This window comes from Oculina patagonica, chromosome 9, assembly GCF_052425735.1.
Source record: "Oculina patagonica isolate OP01 chromosome 9, crgOcupat, whole genome shotgun sequence".
Taxonomy (NCBI): domain Eukaryota; kingdom Metazoa; phylum Cnidaria; class Anthozoa; order Scleractinia; family Oculinidae; genus Oculina; species Oculina patagonica.
Genome location: NC_135766.1, coordinates 27,559,265 through 27,577,503, shown reverse-complemented (window position 1 = coordinate 27,577,503; position 18,239 = coordinate 27,559,265). Strand labels below are relative to the sequence as shown.

Sequence of the window (18,239 nt, the reverse complement as noted above, 5' to 3'; positions counted from 1 at the left end):
CTTAATCAATATCGCCTTTACTGTTTAAAATTCACCCCAGAATACAGGGCCGTACCTAGGATTTTTTGTCTGCGCGGGCAAGTTTTCCTGGTGGGAGCAACTGGTTTTTTTTTAGCTTAGTTTTTCTTTTTTTCTTTAGTTTTCTTCGTCTTTTTACGGCCCTGGAATATTTGGCGCGTCACAACGTCGTTCGAAGGGCCATCTTTGCCAACCGCCATCTCAAACGTGGTGCATGGCGATTGGATAAAACAAATAGCTTGATAATACCGACAATTCACTTGGTCTGAAAGAGACCAAAATTCAAAGAAACACTTCTGTAATAGGGACACCTCACTCTTTATTCAACAGTTTACAGGCGCAATTTCACGGACACTCTCTTTTTGAATTTGCTTTCCCTTGTCATAAGCGTCACTATTATTATTTTTTTTTAATAAGCGCTTTTCTTTAAGCTACCAAATTATATAAGGGCCCTTATGGTATAACTGTGTTTCTGAGTACAACGACTAAACAACAGCTCAGTTAAGTTAAAAGATTCCTTTATTCAGCAAACCAAGCACCATATATCATGAACTGAACTTTTCGTGATTTTAAAAATCGACATGATTTTTTTCATTCTTAATTAATTGCAACCATTCAGATAGTTGAGATTTCCTAAAGGAACATTAATTTTCTGCCATGCATCCATATTCACATTATATTCACATATTAAACGTACATCTACACCAGAAACCGTTTCTACCAAATCAGCTGAACGAGTTTCATCTTCGGAAACACTAGGGCTCCACGAACTAAATTCGGAAACAAACGAAGTTAATCATCATCGGCAGTTCACCTTTCCGAGATTTTACCGATGTATTTCCTCGGCATTTATTCGGTTTTTTTCGGCCTTGTCTCGTAACGCTTGGAATTTTTGTTGCTTCCTTCCAAGCCAATTTACATTATTCACTTATAATTAAAAAATTCAAGACGCTAGCTTCTCGTTTAATTTGTTTAGTCTGGAGAAATCTTTTACTCAGGAAGCCTTGAGTTGTTTTCCAAGATATTCCCTGAAAAATAAAATAATCATTGCTCAATCAACTTGAATGTTAACGGTTTATTTATAATCAAACAGAAAAAAATACATTTTTGTAACATAAAACGTTGGGTCACTTTTGGACGAGTCTGTGGTTCTCGTCACACAAAAGGAGTTGCTCGGAAAGTCAGTCACCAACAACAGTTGGTGCAAGCAACGTTTTACAACTTTTGCAATTTCGAGCAACTTTTTGCAATTTCTAGTCCGAAGATTTCCGACGATTGTCCGAGTGTTGTTCGAAGGCCGTACGAACGTCTCCGAGTATTTTTCGACCTTTCCCGAAGATTAACGAAATTTGCCGAAGACTTCCGAGGAAAGTCAGGATGCTTCAACGTTTGGATCATTAAACACATTAAACATTTAAACTCGTCAGCAAACGAAGTCATCGGTATCTTCACGATTGTGTTTTAGTAAAAGAAATGCTTGTAATTCAACAAATTTTGCCTTAAAATGTTAACTTCAACGTGAAATGAGCATATATTTAGAAAATTTTCTTATTTAAAGGAAACGTTTTGATTTTTTAGCAACTTTTGAGCAATTCTTTGGATTTGGAGCAACTTTCGAGCAACTTTTTGGGACATCTCGAGCAATTTTTGGCTAAGCCAACTGCCCGCGTTGTTTTACTACAGTTAAGTTGAATGTGTAAGGTGACGTGGTCTTCATTGTCAAGCGAGCCAACAATGCTATACATACAGTAAATGGTTTGAACCCAGGAGTATTAGTAGTTCGTATAGTGTGATCGTCCGGGTGAGAGTAGTTCTAAGAAGAACTGTTGTTGGTGACTGACTTTTCGACATGACTTCCGCTTAGGTTGTCGAAACGTCAGTCACCAACAACAGTTCTTCTCAGAACTACTCTCACCCGGACGATCACACTATACGAACTAATGCTATACATGTAATTTGACAACGCAACGTAAAATTAAATACCAGCACCGGTTACGTTTTCCCGCGCTTTTAACTAGTTACATGTTTTCCCTGACTCGTCCCCAGTCGTCTTTTGAGTCCGTCTTGAGTCGACTGCTGAACACGGAGGGAATCATGTCGCGTCTTGCAATTTTCGCATAAGAGACGACTGGGGACGAGTCAGCATGTTTTCCTGCGCTTGCGACAGGCTAGATTCATAGCTCCTCAAACTCAATAATAATTCATCAAGTTGAAATAAAGAAAATCATAACCGTGAAGGATGTTTGGATTTCCGGTCTTAATTAGCATAGATTTTGACAATTTTATTTCTCCGTTTACTCCGTAGTTTTTTTGTTTCGATTGAAAAGATATATCAAACACTCGAGACAGTGTTTCATCAGCTATCCAAACACCTCGAATTTCAAAATTGCGTTCTCTGGTACAAAATTTTAAATTAAAATTGTAAGCTTTTGGCAGCCAGTCTGCTGTCTTCAACGGGTAAATATTTAATTTTAAACAAATTTTTACCTGGTATCGGATCTTCGATATTCTTACCTCGAATTTCATCAAAAATACTCTGGATATCGTGGTTGATATATTGGATTCGCTTTGAGTTCCTGTTAATCTTTTTTCTTTTCTTTTCTTTTTTTTTTTTTTTGCTTTTTAGTGACAATGATTACAAAACTGAGATAAGTACATCATCACTTTCCCGACAGTTGTGTCCACGACATAAATGTTTTAAGACTAATTGTACTGAGGGTCTTACCAGTTGTGAACCATGAGTTTCTGTACAGCCAGAAGGGCCTCCTTACGTACATTGGGGTCATTATGTGTCATCATCTTCATGACCATTACTTTACACCCAAGATTCTCCAACACGCTAGATACAAAACACAGATAGAAAACATCTTAGTTACAATGAACTATGCGAAAGGCGTTCAGAGAAGTACTATTTAGTGTAAAATGTATACAGTGGCAAGGTACTAACTGTTTTCCTCGCGGGTAATGCCGGACGTACTCCCCAGTATCATGAGCCGCCACTGCCAAAATGGTCGGATCAGTAGACTTCTCCAGCAACTTGGTCAGGATTCTAAGAAAACAAGGAAAGCAATCATTGAAAGTAAATTAGCTGACCCTGTACACCACTGTTACTTAGCTTTTGCATAGAGACGGGAACCCATTGCCTGCCTGTGACGTAGGAACAGTTAATACAAAGCTTGGAGAATATGATTTGTGGCTCAGTTGGTATTGCAAAGATTATACGGTTTCGAAGGCCGTTTTAACCAATTTTTTTTAGCTTTCTTTGCAATTGCGTAATCAATTCTTATTTTTTCTATTTTTTTTTTTTTTCATTTTTCGCACGTTAATGAAGCAGTTTTCACGTTCTAAATTAAATTTCACGTCTGACTTTATTGTATATCCTGGGCTAAACAGCATTTGTGAACTTACTTCAACAGTTCATAATTCTTCTCGTTCAGACGTTGAGCGTTTTCTCTCTGCAAAAAAAAATAACATCACGGAGTTACATTTTTCTTGAGTACTGACGGCCATAAAGTTTACTTGGCAACGCGGAAAAACTTGAAACATGTCTAGGCTCAGTATGGTTCCGCTGACCATTCGTTTGATAATTATTATTTAAACATTTTAACATAAAAACTAGCGATATGAGTATAGAACAACGTTTCGCTGTCTTCATGACGGCATTTTCAAGTTCAGTGTCAATGTCAAGTGCGATGGCTATTTATGAATATGATTTTATAACAGAGCGTGAAGAATGTAGTAAAGTATCTTGAATGTAACAAGAGGCACAGAAAAATTAGGAGCGCATTGTTTTATGTGAAAAGTTTAGCACGGATAGACTCAGATTGAGTGTTGAGATCCGGTATAAGTTCTCTAAAAAAAAAACATCTCATAAATGAGGCAATCCAGTTTACTTTGACATTTCTTCAAGATCGAAAAGTGCTTCAGATCAAGGGTGTTGGCTGCCAGGTTGTGTTTCTGCACCAGGTCGGGGTTTACCAATGGCTGATCGTTTATGCTCTTCAACGGGCTGGTGGAGATGTCGGCGCGTGTAGCCGACATAACCTGCATCACACAGGTCAAATTTATAGCTGTAAACAACGCATTGCTGGTTTTGGCTCGTGCAGCTGAATTTCATGTTAGATTTTCCTTCTTGTAAAGACTGGTTGGATTTCTTTACCGACGTTGTTTCCCAAATCACTTAGTTGACGTCGTACGACATCTGCTGACTTCTGATCTTTAAAAGGTAAATTTATTCGTGTGGTGTTTTCCCTTGAATTGTTGTTGTCGTGGGAAAATCGCACTTGACATTGACATTGAACCTCAAAATGCTGTCATGAAGACAGTGAAACGTTGTTCTATACTTATATCACTAGTTTTTATTTTAAAATGCTTAACTAAAACATATTTAATTCGAATTATTATTACTTTTTTACTCTCATAATCTGTCTGTTTGATATTGCATGGGCATTCGCCATTGAAAGGAATAACTAAGATATGACATACTACTTATTAACCGAGAGTGAGGTCATTACAGGGGAATCTCAGACCGAGGCCGTGATGTATTGACCGAGCGACAGCGAGGTCAATACATCAAGGTCGAGGTCTGAGATTCCCCTGTAATGGCCGAACGGACGAGGTTAATAAGTTATTTATTATATGGCCTTTAAGTACTATTCAAAAGAAGAGTATAATCAAGGGAAAAAACACTGGTGGTAAAACTCGCTCTCTGTGGCTCTCTTCGTCGCTCATACTAAAGAAGTATCGGTATGCTTATATTTTTCTTTCAGTTATTGTAAAGATTGTTATATTTTGTCGGCATCTTTTGTTGTTTTTTGCCCCCTCGCTAGTAGCTTTTACTCACAACTCAAAAAACCGTCGAGCCGAGAAAAAGTTTTATAATGCCCGGTCATTACAAGAAAATAATGCCCGCTCAGCAGCCAATCAGAGCGCGCGTACTATTGTAGACATATAATAACACTCTTTATTTCAGACTGAATTTATTCAACGTTAGAGTAAGAATTCGAAAGAATAATAGTCAAGAAACTTATGGAATTAAAAAAGTTCAATAGTTACCCAGAACTTCTCGGACTTGTGGACTGGACTCCATTCCAGTCTCCCCGATCTAACCTCGACTGCATACTCATCGAAGGTACTGGGACAAAAAAAATAATGCAATCTGAACATTTTGCAAGTAACAAAACTAAATTTAAAAAGATACAGCTATTTAAAACATAAAAACTCTATTTTCAAGTATATTATTGCTGATGGACGTTTCTCACCTCAAGTCTTGAACACGTTCATTCAGCTTTTCGTACACAACCTCAACATCGTCCTGGAAAAAAAAAAAGGTCAATAAAAACCTACGTGAACTTTTGCTTCACAACTGATAAGATCTTTTTCTTTTAGGACAGTACTTCATCTGTCAAACTGAACCTAGTTAAAGTAATACGGCCTAACTCGCCACAAGTTCACGAGTCAACTACAGGGTTCGTACATTTTTCAGGCCAAAAATTCAAGGACTTTTCTTGGAAATTTCAAGGACTTTTTTTCACAAAATTTACCCCAAATCAACGATTTTTAGTCTGTTGTGCCGTTGATGTGCTTGCTTGCTGAAGAACTAAAAAAATCGCTTATTTTGGCGGTCTTCTCATTGCCTTGAAGCCTTTTGACGTTCAATAAAAAAATCTTGAATTTTTGTTTTGTGATTCAAGGACTTTCAAGGCGTGTGCGAACCCTGCAACTAGTGTCAGACTAGTATCTTTCTCATTTTTTATCAAGCCTAAAATATACCATAGTATATTCAATGATATACACGACATACACGTATTCTATTTACAAATATAATAAAAATCTGCAATATCACAGCGACAAACCGACTTGGATCAGTAAATTAGTTAAAACGGACAATATAGACGGCTAACTGATCCTGACGGCTTAAGCGGTCAAAAATAAATAAAATGGATAAAACAACTTAAATGTATCGAAAAAACTTTGCCCTGTATTTCGGTTTGCGCCCAACGATTGAAGTCATTGCTCTAACATTGTTCAAATGAATAAAATCTCGTAGAATCAAAGTTCCAAATCAAGGTCAATGGAAATGGATGGTTCTGGACTCCCAAACTTTTAAGCTTCCTCTGCGTGTTTTAGTAGAAGGACAAAACTGCAGATTGGACGGTCGTAGGAAGGTATGTATTGCAAACCGAAATAAAGGGCAAAGTTTTTTCAATACATTTTAATTGCTTTGTCCATTGTGTTTATTTTTGACGACTCATGCCGAGAGAATAGTTTACCGTCTATATTTTCCATTTTATTTACACTCTACATTATTTCATACCCTTATATCTTCATCAACCCATGTTTTACCATTCAACACAGAAAGAACCTGCGAGAAAAATAAAATTGCAATTACATGTAACAATGCCATGCTTAAAAGAGCTACTATAGGTCATAGCGATTTTGCGGATTTTTGGTCTAGACTGTTCTGAAATTAGTGGTAGGCAACTTTACCCATGAAAAACATTATCTTTAAACATCTATAGAAAGATATAACCTTAATTTGCGGAGAGAAATAACCCACAGCTATAAATATCGATTTTTTTAAGACGCGTGGAAACAACTTGAAAAGTTTAGCCCCAATTTTTCGAGTTGCAATCCATTTCCATCCTAGCCACCCATGGCCAAAAACGCTTGTTAACAGTTACAGTGTTCTAGTGTAGCAATTGTTAACAAAAATGTAGGTTTCCTATGACACCAAAATATATATTTTTTGGCCGTTCAAAAATCTGTTCAAATCCTAGTCCAGTCCCTCAACTCTCTCTTCTGCGCGCCCTTTATTCTTGGTTTTCATGTTACGTCATAAAATTCTGAAATCAAAATTCACTAGGCCTACTAAATTTTCATTGTCATTAGACGTAAGATAAACTAAAAATATAATTTTTTGCAAATTTCCAGATCGATTGTGTCATTCGTTTTTAAAACAGAGCATTTTGAATATTTGAGTTCTCCGTCGTATGTGACATCAAGCTGTGTGCCGTGACAAAGCTGTTTTGTTTGAAAAAAGGCCTTTCCTTTCCGTTTTCAGCAGATTGAACATTTCAGATATAATAAGTGGTGTTTATGTGAAACTGTACTAGCTCATGAGCCAGAGATTGCCGCTGTTGTAAACAGAATTGAGTTCCAGATGGTTTCTCTGACATCACGGCGGCCATATTTGCGTCCCTCGGAAGGACACAGTTATGGCATCTCCATACTAAGCTTTATAAATTTGCGTGATAACTCGCAAACAACTCGCGAACGGTACACTGCACAGACCTGAAACTTGGAGAAATTGTTTATCTATTTATCGTCTATAATATTTGAAATAGCTTCTGTAGTTGAATGGTTTCAAATTTATTTTTTTAATGCGTGACAGTGAAAACCAGCAATAGAGGTTGAAATCAGGCGCCTGGGTTCAACCCCTATAAAGGGCGTGCGGAAGAGGGAGTTCAGGGACTAGACTATTCAAATCCATGACAAAGCCTCTATGTATAGTAGACAGACAAGTCTATTCTTCCTCTGGTCAAGAACCTCAGTCTGTGATTTGCCTCAAAAAATTCCTTACTGATGATGTAGCCCTGCATACATCCGTGTAGTTCTCTGATTGGTTGTTTCCCAAGCGGGAAAAAAATTAAAATCGCGCAACAACCAACCACAGACACAGCACAGATTTCTGCAGTGCCCATAAATTTCGGATAGGGGTGTGCCGCCAAGGTTCTTAAACCCTGACCCTATTTAAGGATAAAGAAAGCGAAAATTGATACCCTTTTTAAGGCCCAAAACCGAAAAATGACACCCTATTCAAGGGGAGGAGAAGCGTTCCATGACGACCCAAATAACGGCTAACCGCGCACGGCAAGACACAAATCTCTATAAAATCGCTTTACTAATACCTGAACAGAAAATTCAGTTTTAAGATACCTTTTTTAGTTTAGCTGGGCGCTTATTTTAGCTCATAGAATTTAGGTACCCTATCTAAGGGTCACACCGGGAACTCATTGCCAAAAGGAGCAAAAATGATACCCTATTTAAGGACCGAGAACCTCAAAAACCATACCCTATCGGGTGGCACATACCTATATAGGCCACATATGGGAGTACCCCCCCCCCCCCGGCTGCAGTGCTAAGTCATCACTGCAAACATCCCTTTAAGAGACGTCAGTTTTCTTAGAAAAACAAAAAGTTTGTTAGCTTTACAGGAAGGAGCTTGCACTGAACCATGGACAATGCTGCTTCATTCTTCTTCTCTTCCGGTTTCTCCAACAAATTCTGAAAAAAAAAAGACAACAAGAACCTTATAAAGAAAAGTGGTTTTACAACATTAGGAACATTTTAGTCATACAATGTAGATTGACCTCAACGCAAAAATCCCCAAGAGCCTTGTTCAATGATTTTTATGCAGAAAAAAAGGGGGACACGAGAATTTATACATGCATGAGTGGGTAAGAGAGGGGGGAGAGTCAGCAAAGAATTTGCTTCATAAAAGGGGAGGGTCAGAGAATTTGAATATAGCCTGTCCACATTTGCACCAGCCGGCCCTCCCCCTCCCCCAGGAGGGTACTCCGGCTTTTAAATGACGGGGATGATCGAAGGATTTTTTTGGGTTTGAAATTTTCGATTCCGGGATTTTTTTGGGTTGGAAAATTTAGCAAGTAATTTTTTGGGTGACTTGATTTAAATAGGGGATTTTTTGGGGTATTAAAAACGAACTAAAGTGCCTTGGTGCGGCCTTGTCGTATTTATGGTATGATGAATAAACAAACACGAGCGTTCAATTTTTTATGTTTTTTTTTGTGTTATATTATTGCCCCTCCTGGCTATTTTGGGGTAATTTGACAAGGGATTTTTTGGGAGGTTATTTTTGGTCCAGGGATTTTTTTGGGTAATGTTGGAAGACTTGGGCATTTTTTTTTGGTCCTGAGTTTTGCCTCCATTCGATCATCCCCGTCATTTACAAGCCGGAGTACCCCCCCCCCCCTGGGCCCTCTCCCTCTTAATAATGTCTGGTCCCTCGTCACACAGTTCATTTTGTTTTTCTTGTTCTTACCCTTAATGTGGCAATAATAATCCTAGTGACCTTCTCTTTGCCTGATTCCCTCAAAATGTCAGCCAGCACACGAATTACAGCACTGCTTCTGTAGATAACAAAATAGAATTAATAATGATAATGATAATGATAATGAATTTATATAGCGCATTTTTCATGTGTATATGTTCAAATGCGCTTTACACCAGACCACAACACCGGGAGCTTTGTGCCCTACTCTTTTCGAATAGTGTGTGGGTTCTTTAACGTCCCCTGTTATAAGACTGAAGATACAGGAGACGGGACCTACGGTTTATCGTCCTTTAATTCCGAGAAGACTAGAATGTCTTACCATTTGCAGATGTAATTATAAAGGCAGCACATTCTCCTCAGTTATTTTAAGACCCTGAGCGTTGGTCCGGCCTCCCGCACACCGGTCCGGCGCTCTACCAACTGAGCTAACCAGGCGGCGGTTATCTCTAAAAACAACTGTTACATAACTTTGCAGAAATTATTCAACTTTTAATTTACCCTGTCATTCTCTGGGCAATTCTTGGATCAAATGTCAACAGCCACAGAACAAATATCAGCTGGTACTGAAGTTGGAAACCAATGTTTGGTGCCAGTAGTGCAGACACAACACTGAAGTAAAGAAAGAAAGCAATACAAGAAGTTAAGATGTTAATTAGAAGGTGGGGTAGTAAAGTAAAGTCTGCGTCAAGTCTAATGACCAATACAGGCCGGAGTTATCCCAGTTTCTGTAGCATGAAGTGTCTAGAAGTATTTCTACTCCCCCCTGGATGGGATGCTAGTCCATCACAAGGTTACCCCCCCCCCCCCCCAGTATTATATTCATCGATACCCATTTATACACCTGGGTGGAGAGAGGCACTATGAGAGTAAAGTGACTTGCCCAAGAACACAACAAAATGACCCTGGCCAGGCTCTAACCCAGATGGCTCGATTTAGAGTCCAGGGCCGGGTTGTTCGAAAGACGATTAACGCTAACCCAGGATCAAAAGATGATCAAGTTTTTAATTTCTTTTGTTTTAAAGCGTTTCTCAAAGCTAATATTTTGTTAAGTTTGAGATTGGTCCATGTCAAAACTGTGGGACAGAAAACCTCAACGAAATTATATAAAATTGAAAACAAATTTCACGCTTATCCTGGATTAGCTTAATCATGCTTTGAACAACCGGGCCCTGCCTGCTAACCATTAGGCCACCATGTTTTGGGTAGGGTAGTTATATACCTTAACAATTTCATGGGATTTTTTTAAGCTGTTCAAGTTGAACACACCTTTGAATTCCCTCCATTTTGAAGAATGCTTGCCTGTAGACATGATGCCGCAACATCAGCTGAAGACACTGTGCAACGCTATGCTGGTAATCATTAGCCTACACAGAACACAACACAAACAATGTTACAAACAATATGTTGACATAACTGGGAACAAATTTTCTGTGTTTTGATAGTTATGTGCAGAAAGAACTTAAATCAGCTGTGAAAAGTCAATTACTAATCTGCATTGACTTGTTCGACTCATATTTCCACAGAGGATTTCTCATTCTCTTAGGCTTTCACTTTTTTCAAATTTTTCCTTATTTAGGAGGCTTGAAAGGGTTTTCAGCTGCAAGCGTGCGCATCTTGCAATCATCATCCATGGATGCATGCATCAGCTGATTTTTCTATCGAAAAGTAGTGTGAACAGCTTGCGGGAAATGAGAAAACAGTGTAAAATCGTGTGAACCGGAAATAAAACGTTTAAAAAAACAATTCCCCTTTTCTTGAAAGTTTGCATGGCAACCTATCTTGATTTTTTGCATTCAAGCTAAGAACTATTACAAAAGTTTAAGAGAAAATTATAAAGTGCAATTTTTTTCTTATCTGAAACCAGACCTTTTGAAAATAACTCGATTTCCACTTTATAGATTTTTGTCATATCATCAAAAACAAAAGATAACACACAACCCTCCAAGTTAAGACCATTTTAGTCGCCATGGCGACTAAAGTTTTGGAGCTGGCGACTAACTTGGAACCAAAGTCGCCAGCCTGGCGACTAAAATTGAGAAGAAGGATTGAAAGTGTAACCTTAATTTAGCGACTAAAATTTTTCGCTGGCAACTAAACCTGAGCAGTCGGTGGCCAAATGGCCACTAAGGAAAAAAATAAACTTGGAGGGTTGACACCCAGTGCTCACGGTTCAGTGCATGGGAACGAGGTTGAGGGTTAACGTAATATAATTAGCACATTGTGTGCCAACTTAAGGCGTATATCATTGCCTAAAAAATTCCAGAAAGTTTTTTCATCATGACGCGATTAATTTTTTTTTATAGGAATATGTGAAATACTTACTGGTGAGGCAAGGCCATTTTTTACCCAGGACAGGAAGTAATTGAGATCATTGTCAGGTAATGGCACCTTTCCCCAAGATGCCAGCTTTGCTATAATTATAGCTGTCTAAATACAGAAAAGTGAAAACTGTTAATATGCTTATAATAACTTTGAAAAGTAGAAGGGGAGCTGCATAAGCCAAATGGAATCAAAGAACATCTGAAGCACCAGAGGTAGAGTCTAAAGAACATTGAACTATGCCATAGCTTGTAATTAATAGTCAATAAATTAAAAACAAACAAAATGTGTTCTATTAGAGCGGTTTTCACTTGAGTGTCTAAAGTAAATTGCGTTTGCTTTGGTTTTGCATTGCTACGCTTAGTGATTGGCTTAAAAATCTCGCGCCACTTTCTTAGCCAATCAGAACTAAAAGCAAAACCAATCGTGACTAGCTCGCGCACGTTTTCCCGCGTGCCAGCTACATGTATTTGCTTTGAGTTTTGATTGGTTCACTGGATTGTCTGTGTCCTTTGTGATTGGCCAGAGTAATTACTTTGGTTTTGGTTTTACGACACTCAATTGAAAACTGCTCTATCAAATGACATTATTTTGGGTACCTGATGGACAATAAACTGGTCCTGTCTGTTCAAAAGTTTCAAGAAAGAAGCCCACACATTGATGTTGGCCCTAAGGACATAAAACAATTCACATCCATTCTGTCATTTTGTTGATTTTGATGATTTCTATAAATTAATATTTTAATCAATTTGAATTACCTACTATAGTTATAATAATTTATCAGTAAAGAGCAAACAAAATTAAACTTACTTTTTACCAAATTCATGAAAAATAGTCACTCTACTTTTATCCTCCTGGAAAATGAAAAACAAAAACAAAAAATGCTTGACTTCATCAAGATATCTATGGCATTAGAAATAAGTTAATAATATATTTCATCAAAAACCCTAAATTAAAATAACTTTAAAATCACAACTATTATATAGAGAATTATACATGGTTGGGCAGAGATATGAAATTTATCTTCGAGTGTTCAACACAAGAAGATAAATTCCATATCTCCAAGCATCCATGCATTATTTTGTTTATTTTTTCAAACCTACTAAGGTTTTTGACGATTTTCTGAAGATTTCCGTAGATTATCAAAATGTTGTCCGAAGGTCATAGGAATGTTTCCGAACAATTTCCGAACTTTTCCAAGATTGCCGAAGATTACAGAAGATTGCCGAGGAAGATCTGAAGATGGTTCGACTTAATATCGATAAACTTTGGCTCATTTACCATTAAAACACGGCAAACTTGTCAGCTCATGATTGGTGATATCAAACACACGTAAAATTATCGTAATTTTATACACGTTGAGATACTGTTTGTTTTTTTTACATAACCTGCCAGACAGTTGATGTAAGTCCTAACAAGTTGAAATAATCACGCTCATCAAAACTTATTACCTTATTATAGGAAATAAACGCATCATGAAATTAACGCAAATTTCAAACTTTCGCGTTAATTTTTGTTAACGTTAATTTCCGCGCCGTTAATTAAGTGGAGCGTTAATTTCCATGACGTTAATTTCCATTATTTTGGCTCCAATATTTCGTCACAGTCCAGATGTTCTTGACTCCAAGGAAAAAGCATAATTTTATCTGCCACTATCATTGATACTGTGAAGAACGCTCAAAGTGGGAAAAGTATCACAAACATTGTTTTCGTTTAAGATAACATGCCTACAAGTGTTGAAATAAACTTGTTCCTGTTGTGTACGTCCATTAATTTCCTTCATTTTGAAATTTTCCCCCTTCTTTCGCGTTTATTTCCTTTATTGGGAAGTAATTTAATTTCTTTAATTCGCATTAATTTAAGTCGCATTAATTTCAAATACCTTAATTAACACAAGCCTTAATTTTCTATAATAAGGTACATGTAAGTCCTAACAAGTTGAAATAATCACGTTCATCAAAACTTATTAATATGCTAAAATAATATAATTATGTCTGATACTCACAGTTAGCACGTCATCAATCAAGACAAGTATATATCTGATTGTATGATCACGAGATAGTCGAGCCAGCAGTGATAAACAACTCTTGGCAAACTGAAGACAAAACATATTGTGTAAACAATGAAGTAAGGAACAATCAAGAATTGACTGTGTGAATAATCTGACATTCTACAAGAATCTGTTAATCCATCCTAAAAAGCATTCATTAAATGGTGATGATGAATGGTAGATTTTTAACCATCTTTCTTCATTTATCACCAAACAGTGCACTATCAACATTGCTGATCCTAGCAGTATGCAGTAAGGGTGTCACCTAGTAAATGGCCTCTGAGCTCACCACAAGTCTCTCCATAGCTCAGCGCCCACCTGGCATTTGGGAGGTCATGTGTTGATTCCCATTGGGGACTCAGATTTTTTTGTTTGTCCCACACTCATGATATGATGATCATTAAATTTACAATCTTTCTTCATTCGTCACCTTTCGACATTGCTGATGGCTGCAGTATGCCCAGGGGGGTACTCCGGCTTGTAAGTGACGGGGATGATCGAAGGATTTTTTGGGTTTGAAATTTTCGATTCGGGGATTTTTTTGGGTAGGAGAATTTGGCAAGTATTTTTTGGGTGACTTGATTAAAAAAGGGGATTTTTTTGGGTATTAAAAACAAACTAAAGTGCCTTGACGGGGCCTTGGCGTAATTATGGCAACAGCATTCAATTTTTTATGATTTTCTTTGTGTTATATTATTGCCCCTCCTGGCAATTTGAGGGTAATTTGACAAGGGATTTTTTGGGGGGTTATTTGTGGTCCAGGGATTTTTTTGGGTCCTGAGTTTTGCCTCCATTCGATCATCCCCGTCATTTACAGGCTGGAGTACCCCCCCCTGGGGCAGTATGCAGGACACATGAGTCTCTCCATTGTTCAGTGGCTGAATGACCCACCCAGTTGGTGTTTGGGAGGCCATAGGTTCGATTCAGCATTTTTCCTAGTCCCACTTCTGAGATGATGATTACTAAATCTTTCTCAAATTTAATTTGTATATCAGAAAAATGACTGCAAATATTGTGGCATGCCTCCTTTTAGGGGAAAAAATAAGTTATTATGTGCTACATGTACAGTGTACAAGTATATTTCTACTTCTTAACAGAGGAAATTTGACTTTTATCCCTTTGCATACAATTCTTAAAGTGCACAAAAGCATTGGACTATTCTGATAACAATGTTGAACTGTGCAATCTGAGTACAGTCAACTCTCTCTTAACGGACACCTCTATAAGACGGACTTCTCCATAAGACGGACATCTGGTGATGGTCCCTGCCGTTTTTCAGTCATTTTACTGTAACCAAACTCCCTATAAAACGGACACCTCTCTAAGACGGACAATGGACACTTTTAAATCATTAACGGACACTTGAGAAGTGCTTTTTATCATGCTTTATTATTGAAAATACTTTCAAACGTTGTATCAACCTAAAGCAAAGTTAGTCAGCGCCCTAAGGATACGTGTATACCAAGCTTACTAACCAGAAACAATGACGCTTTAATGGATACCTTCTCTGCTTACGTGTATGGACACTAAAGAGGTCGTTTTCTACTTACAGTATTACAGTTTGTAGCTCTCAATTTTTGCTTAAACAAGCAAATATGGCCGTTTATTATTTTAGTCTTGTTGCAGTTAGTAAAGGTTTGTTGCATTGTGCAAAGGTTTAGCTTTATTATCTCAGAATTACTGGTGTCACGTTACCTTGACTCTCTACAAGACGGACACCTCTCTAAGACGGACAGTTGCGGCCGGTCCCGAAGTTGTCTGTCTTAGAGAGAGTTGACTGTACAAAAAATTAATATTAATTGAATGAATGAATGAATGAATGAATGACTTTATTAACGTGTCTAAAGTGTTTAGCTGAGGGGAAAAGTCCCCTCTACTAATTGTGGACACCTGACTAAGAAAACACTTTAAAAAAAACTTAAACCTATCATTATACAACTATTAATAATTTAAAGTTAAAATAAGTTAAAAAAGAAGCTATTTACATAATAAAAATGGGTAAAAAAAAGTAAATCTATTTATATGATAAAAAAAGACTATATACATGGCTAGCTATTTACATAATAAAAACGGGTAAAAAAGTAAATCTATTTGTGTGATAAAAAAGACTATATACAGGGCTAGTATTAATAGTCACAGAGGCGGCAATATTATCTGTGATTTACAGTGTAGTTGTACCTGGTCACCCTTTTGTTCAAGGATTTTTGCTCTCTCTTCAACTCCCATGCAGTCATAGTCAGCTATCATTGTATAATCTTCTTGGTTTATCATTTGACTTCTGTTGAAATTGAACAAATAAATTATCCAGCATCTTGCAAACAAATTTAATATAAAGTAGGAATGGAATATCACATGCAGTCATGAACAGTCAGTCAGACAGACTGTACTAGAAGAAACAAGACATAACATAATGAATGTTATTAAAAACTGCAATGGTATATATTGCTTTTCCTGCATTTTGATTGTATATTATGAGCTCATGTATACCATTGACCACAAATATGGGAGCGCAAATATGGAATTTGCGCATTATAAATGTTATTATTATTATTAATGAAAACAGCTGGGGAGCTCAAATATTCTTTGGGCGGTTTTAAAAAAAATATTCCACTCCCACTTGTTGGATATGAGATCGTTATAGCCAACTCTGCACAATGCGCCACGGTGGCTGTCTACAAATGTACCATCTCATATCCAACACATGCTCGTGGAATAATTGTTAACAATCACACTACTCTGATTTGTTAGTTGTGGGTAGCACAATGGACTAATGAGTTGTCCCAGAAAATATCAATACCTTCACCACACAAAGTTTTTTTGGTTTGAACACCCACCCCTCCAGAAAACTAGATTGATGGAGTTGCAAGCAGAAGCAGAAGAGCCAACCAATCACAGTGCTAGCACTCGGACCATCTGAGTACTTCCTTACTGTTTGTGACTCTGACAAAAAATTATTTAGTTTCACTGAATCATAAGCACACTGTGAATCAGAAGCTAAATCAGAACTCTGCTTACGACTCTGTCAGTTTGATTTTCACTAGATCATAATCAGGGTTTTCAAAACAAGCCGGCACCCACCGGAGTTCCACTGGCTACATCATTTTATGTTGCCGGTTACTTTAGCCATAGCCATCAGCTTTTGAGAAACAAGCTCTGCTTTTCACAGATGCCTACTCTCCCAGTTGCCGACGCCTACTTCAAAACATTTTGAAATCCCTGTATAATGCTCTGTGAAAGCTTCTGAATACGCCTCCAAATCCATCACTTCTGAAAACCAGCCTACAGTGTAATTGAACAAGCTAGATGTAGCATTGACGATTGCTTGTGTGGTTAATTGGATAAAATTCTGTCTTTACAGGAAATACCACTTAGTAATAGTGTTTGTAACATCACAGTTTACTTATGATTGTGAAAAGAATCAACATAACTTACTGCACATAAGACTGCCAGTTGACTTTTTGCTTTCTGACATCTTCACTCTCAACTGATAACCGACCAAAGGGCATCACAATAGCTATAAAAATTACAACATTGGTAATTGTTATATAGCTAATACACAACACTTTTTTGTGTGTATTAGTGTTGTTATTATTAGTGTTTAAGTATTGTAAGTATTGTGCTAGCTGTTATTGTAAGTAAGGTGTGTTTTCGATTATCTAAATAAATAAAAAATTAAAAAAATTAAAAAAAAATTGTTATATAGCTAGAATTTTTTCCCCAACGGCGCGTGCTCTTATTGGCTATTTAGAGGTCACATGACCCATGACATCTAACAATAAAAACTGTTTCCCTCCTGAGTGGGCAACATTGCAAAATCTATGACATCAGAGGGTAACATTGCAATGTTGCCCACAAATGTTGACTGATGAGTGCCATTTTTCTATGTCTTTTTGTGCTATATAACAAAACACTCAATGACTGATCCCTTAGGCAAACCAGCTAATTTTGTTTCCCTTGAATCTCATTGTTTCCCTCAGCTTCGCCTCGGAAAACAAAATTAACTGTTTCCCTCCGGAACAGTCATTAAATGTATAATTATAATACAGTCAAAGCTCTCGTCAGTGGCCACCTTCTACAGATTTGGTTCTCAGGCCCAAAGTTTGTTATTGGATCTTGTCCTTGCTTGGAGGGTTTTTCTCTGGCTTCTCTGGTTTCCTCCTTTCACAAAAACCAACACTTTCTTATACAAATTATATTACATGTTCTTTTACCTGATGAAAGGTTTGGATCCTCCACACCTTCAGCCCTATTTGAGGCAATATCTGCAAGGCTCTGATAACTAGTCATACTGTACAACTGGAGGAAAATAAGAACATCAAAAAACAAATTCCTCTATACTGTTTCCCATGATAGATCTGACATATTCAGACTACAAGCACATAATTTGTATTTTGTGTCAGATTCGGTAACAATACGATATTAAACCCCATCAGCAACCCATTGTTACTTTAAGACACATAGAGGGTTGGATGACAGGATAGATATCTTAAGTTATTTCAAAAAGATAGTAATTGGAACATCCCCTTCGTATTTAATTTTAGAATTCAGAATTTTCACCAAGTAGTAAACAGAGTTCTAATGGACGAGTTTTGCCGACCTTTTTCCATTTTTGATGACAAAAATTGGATGAGGGGTATAGGAAATAAATAGACGTACAAGAGTACACGAAGTAACTTACGATCTGCCGTATTTACCGGTCAAATATCGAAGAAAACAACAAGCAAGGAAGACCAAACCACCATTATCCAATATTCATTCTCATGTGACCTATGCCGC

The 18,239-nt window shown here is 37.4% G+C and overlaps 1 protein-coding gene across 3 annotated transcripts; it reads right to left on the bottom strand.

The window, feature by feature from the left end:
- Positions 1–519: 519 nt before the first annotated feature.
- Positions 520–18,235, bottom strand: LOC144664710 (V-type proton ATPase subunit H-like). 3 transcript variants are annotated; one of them, XM_078525911.1, is made up of 19 exons: positions 18,142–18,235; positions 17,675–17,759; positions 16,896–16,977; positions 15,642–15,741; positions 13,419–13,508; positions 12,224–12,267; positions 12,013–12,082; positions 11,417–11,521; positions 10,361–10,458; positions 9,593–9,703; positions 9,083–9,170; positions 8,233–8,304; positions 6,335–6,382; positions 5,280–5,332; positions 5,074–5,152; positions 3,427–3,473; positions 2,966–3,067; positions 2,744–2,857; positions 520–1,046 (listed from the first exon to the last, which is right to left on the bottom strand). In XM_078525911.1, the coding sequence occupies exons 2-19, from the start codon at positions 17,748–17,750 to the stop codon at positions 1,013–1,015; spliced, it is 1,413 nt and encodes a 470-aa protein (XP_078382037.1). In that variant the 5' UTR covers positions 17,751–17,759; positions 18,142–18,235; the 3' UTR covers positions 520–1,012. The 3 variants fall into 3 exon arrangements, with proteins under 3 accessions (XP_078382037.1, XP_078382038.1, XP_078382039.1); XM_078525912.1 differs by having other exon boundaries at positions 18,158–18,219; XM_078525913.1 differs by lacking the exon at positions 8,233–8,304.
- Positions 18,236–18,239: the final 4 nt, after the last annotated feature.

Coding starts and splice junctions, on each gene's coding strand:
- LOC144664710 (XM_078525911.1), bottom strand. CDS start 17,750: ATGACTAGTTATCAGAGCCTTGCAGATATTGCCTCAAATAGGGCTGAA. Junction 9,171..9,592: donor ATTGCCCAGAGAATGACAGG/GTAAATTAAAAG, acceptor TGTTATCTACAG/AAGCAGTGCTGTAATTCGTG. Junction 1,047..2,743: donor AAACTCATGGTTCACAACTG/GTAAGACCCTCA, acceptor TTTATTTTTCAG/GGAATATCTTGGAAAACAAC.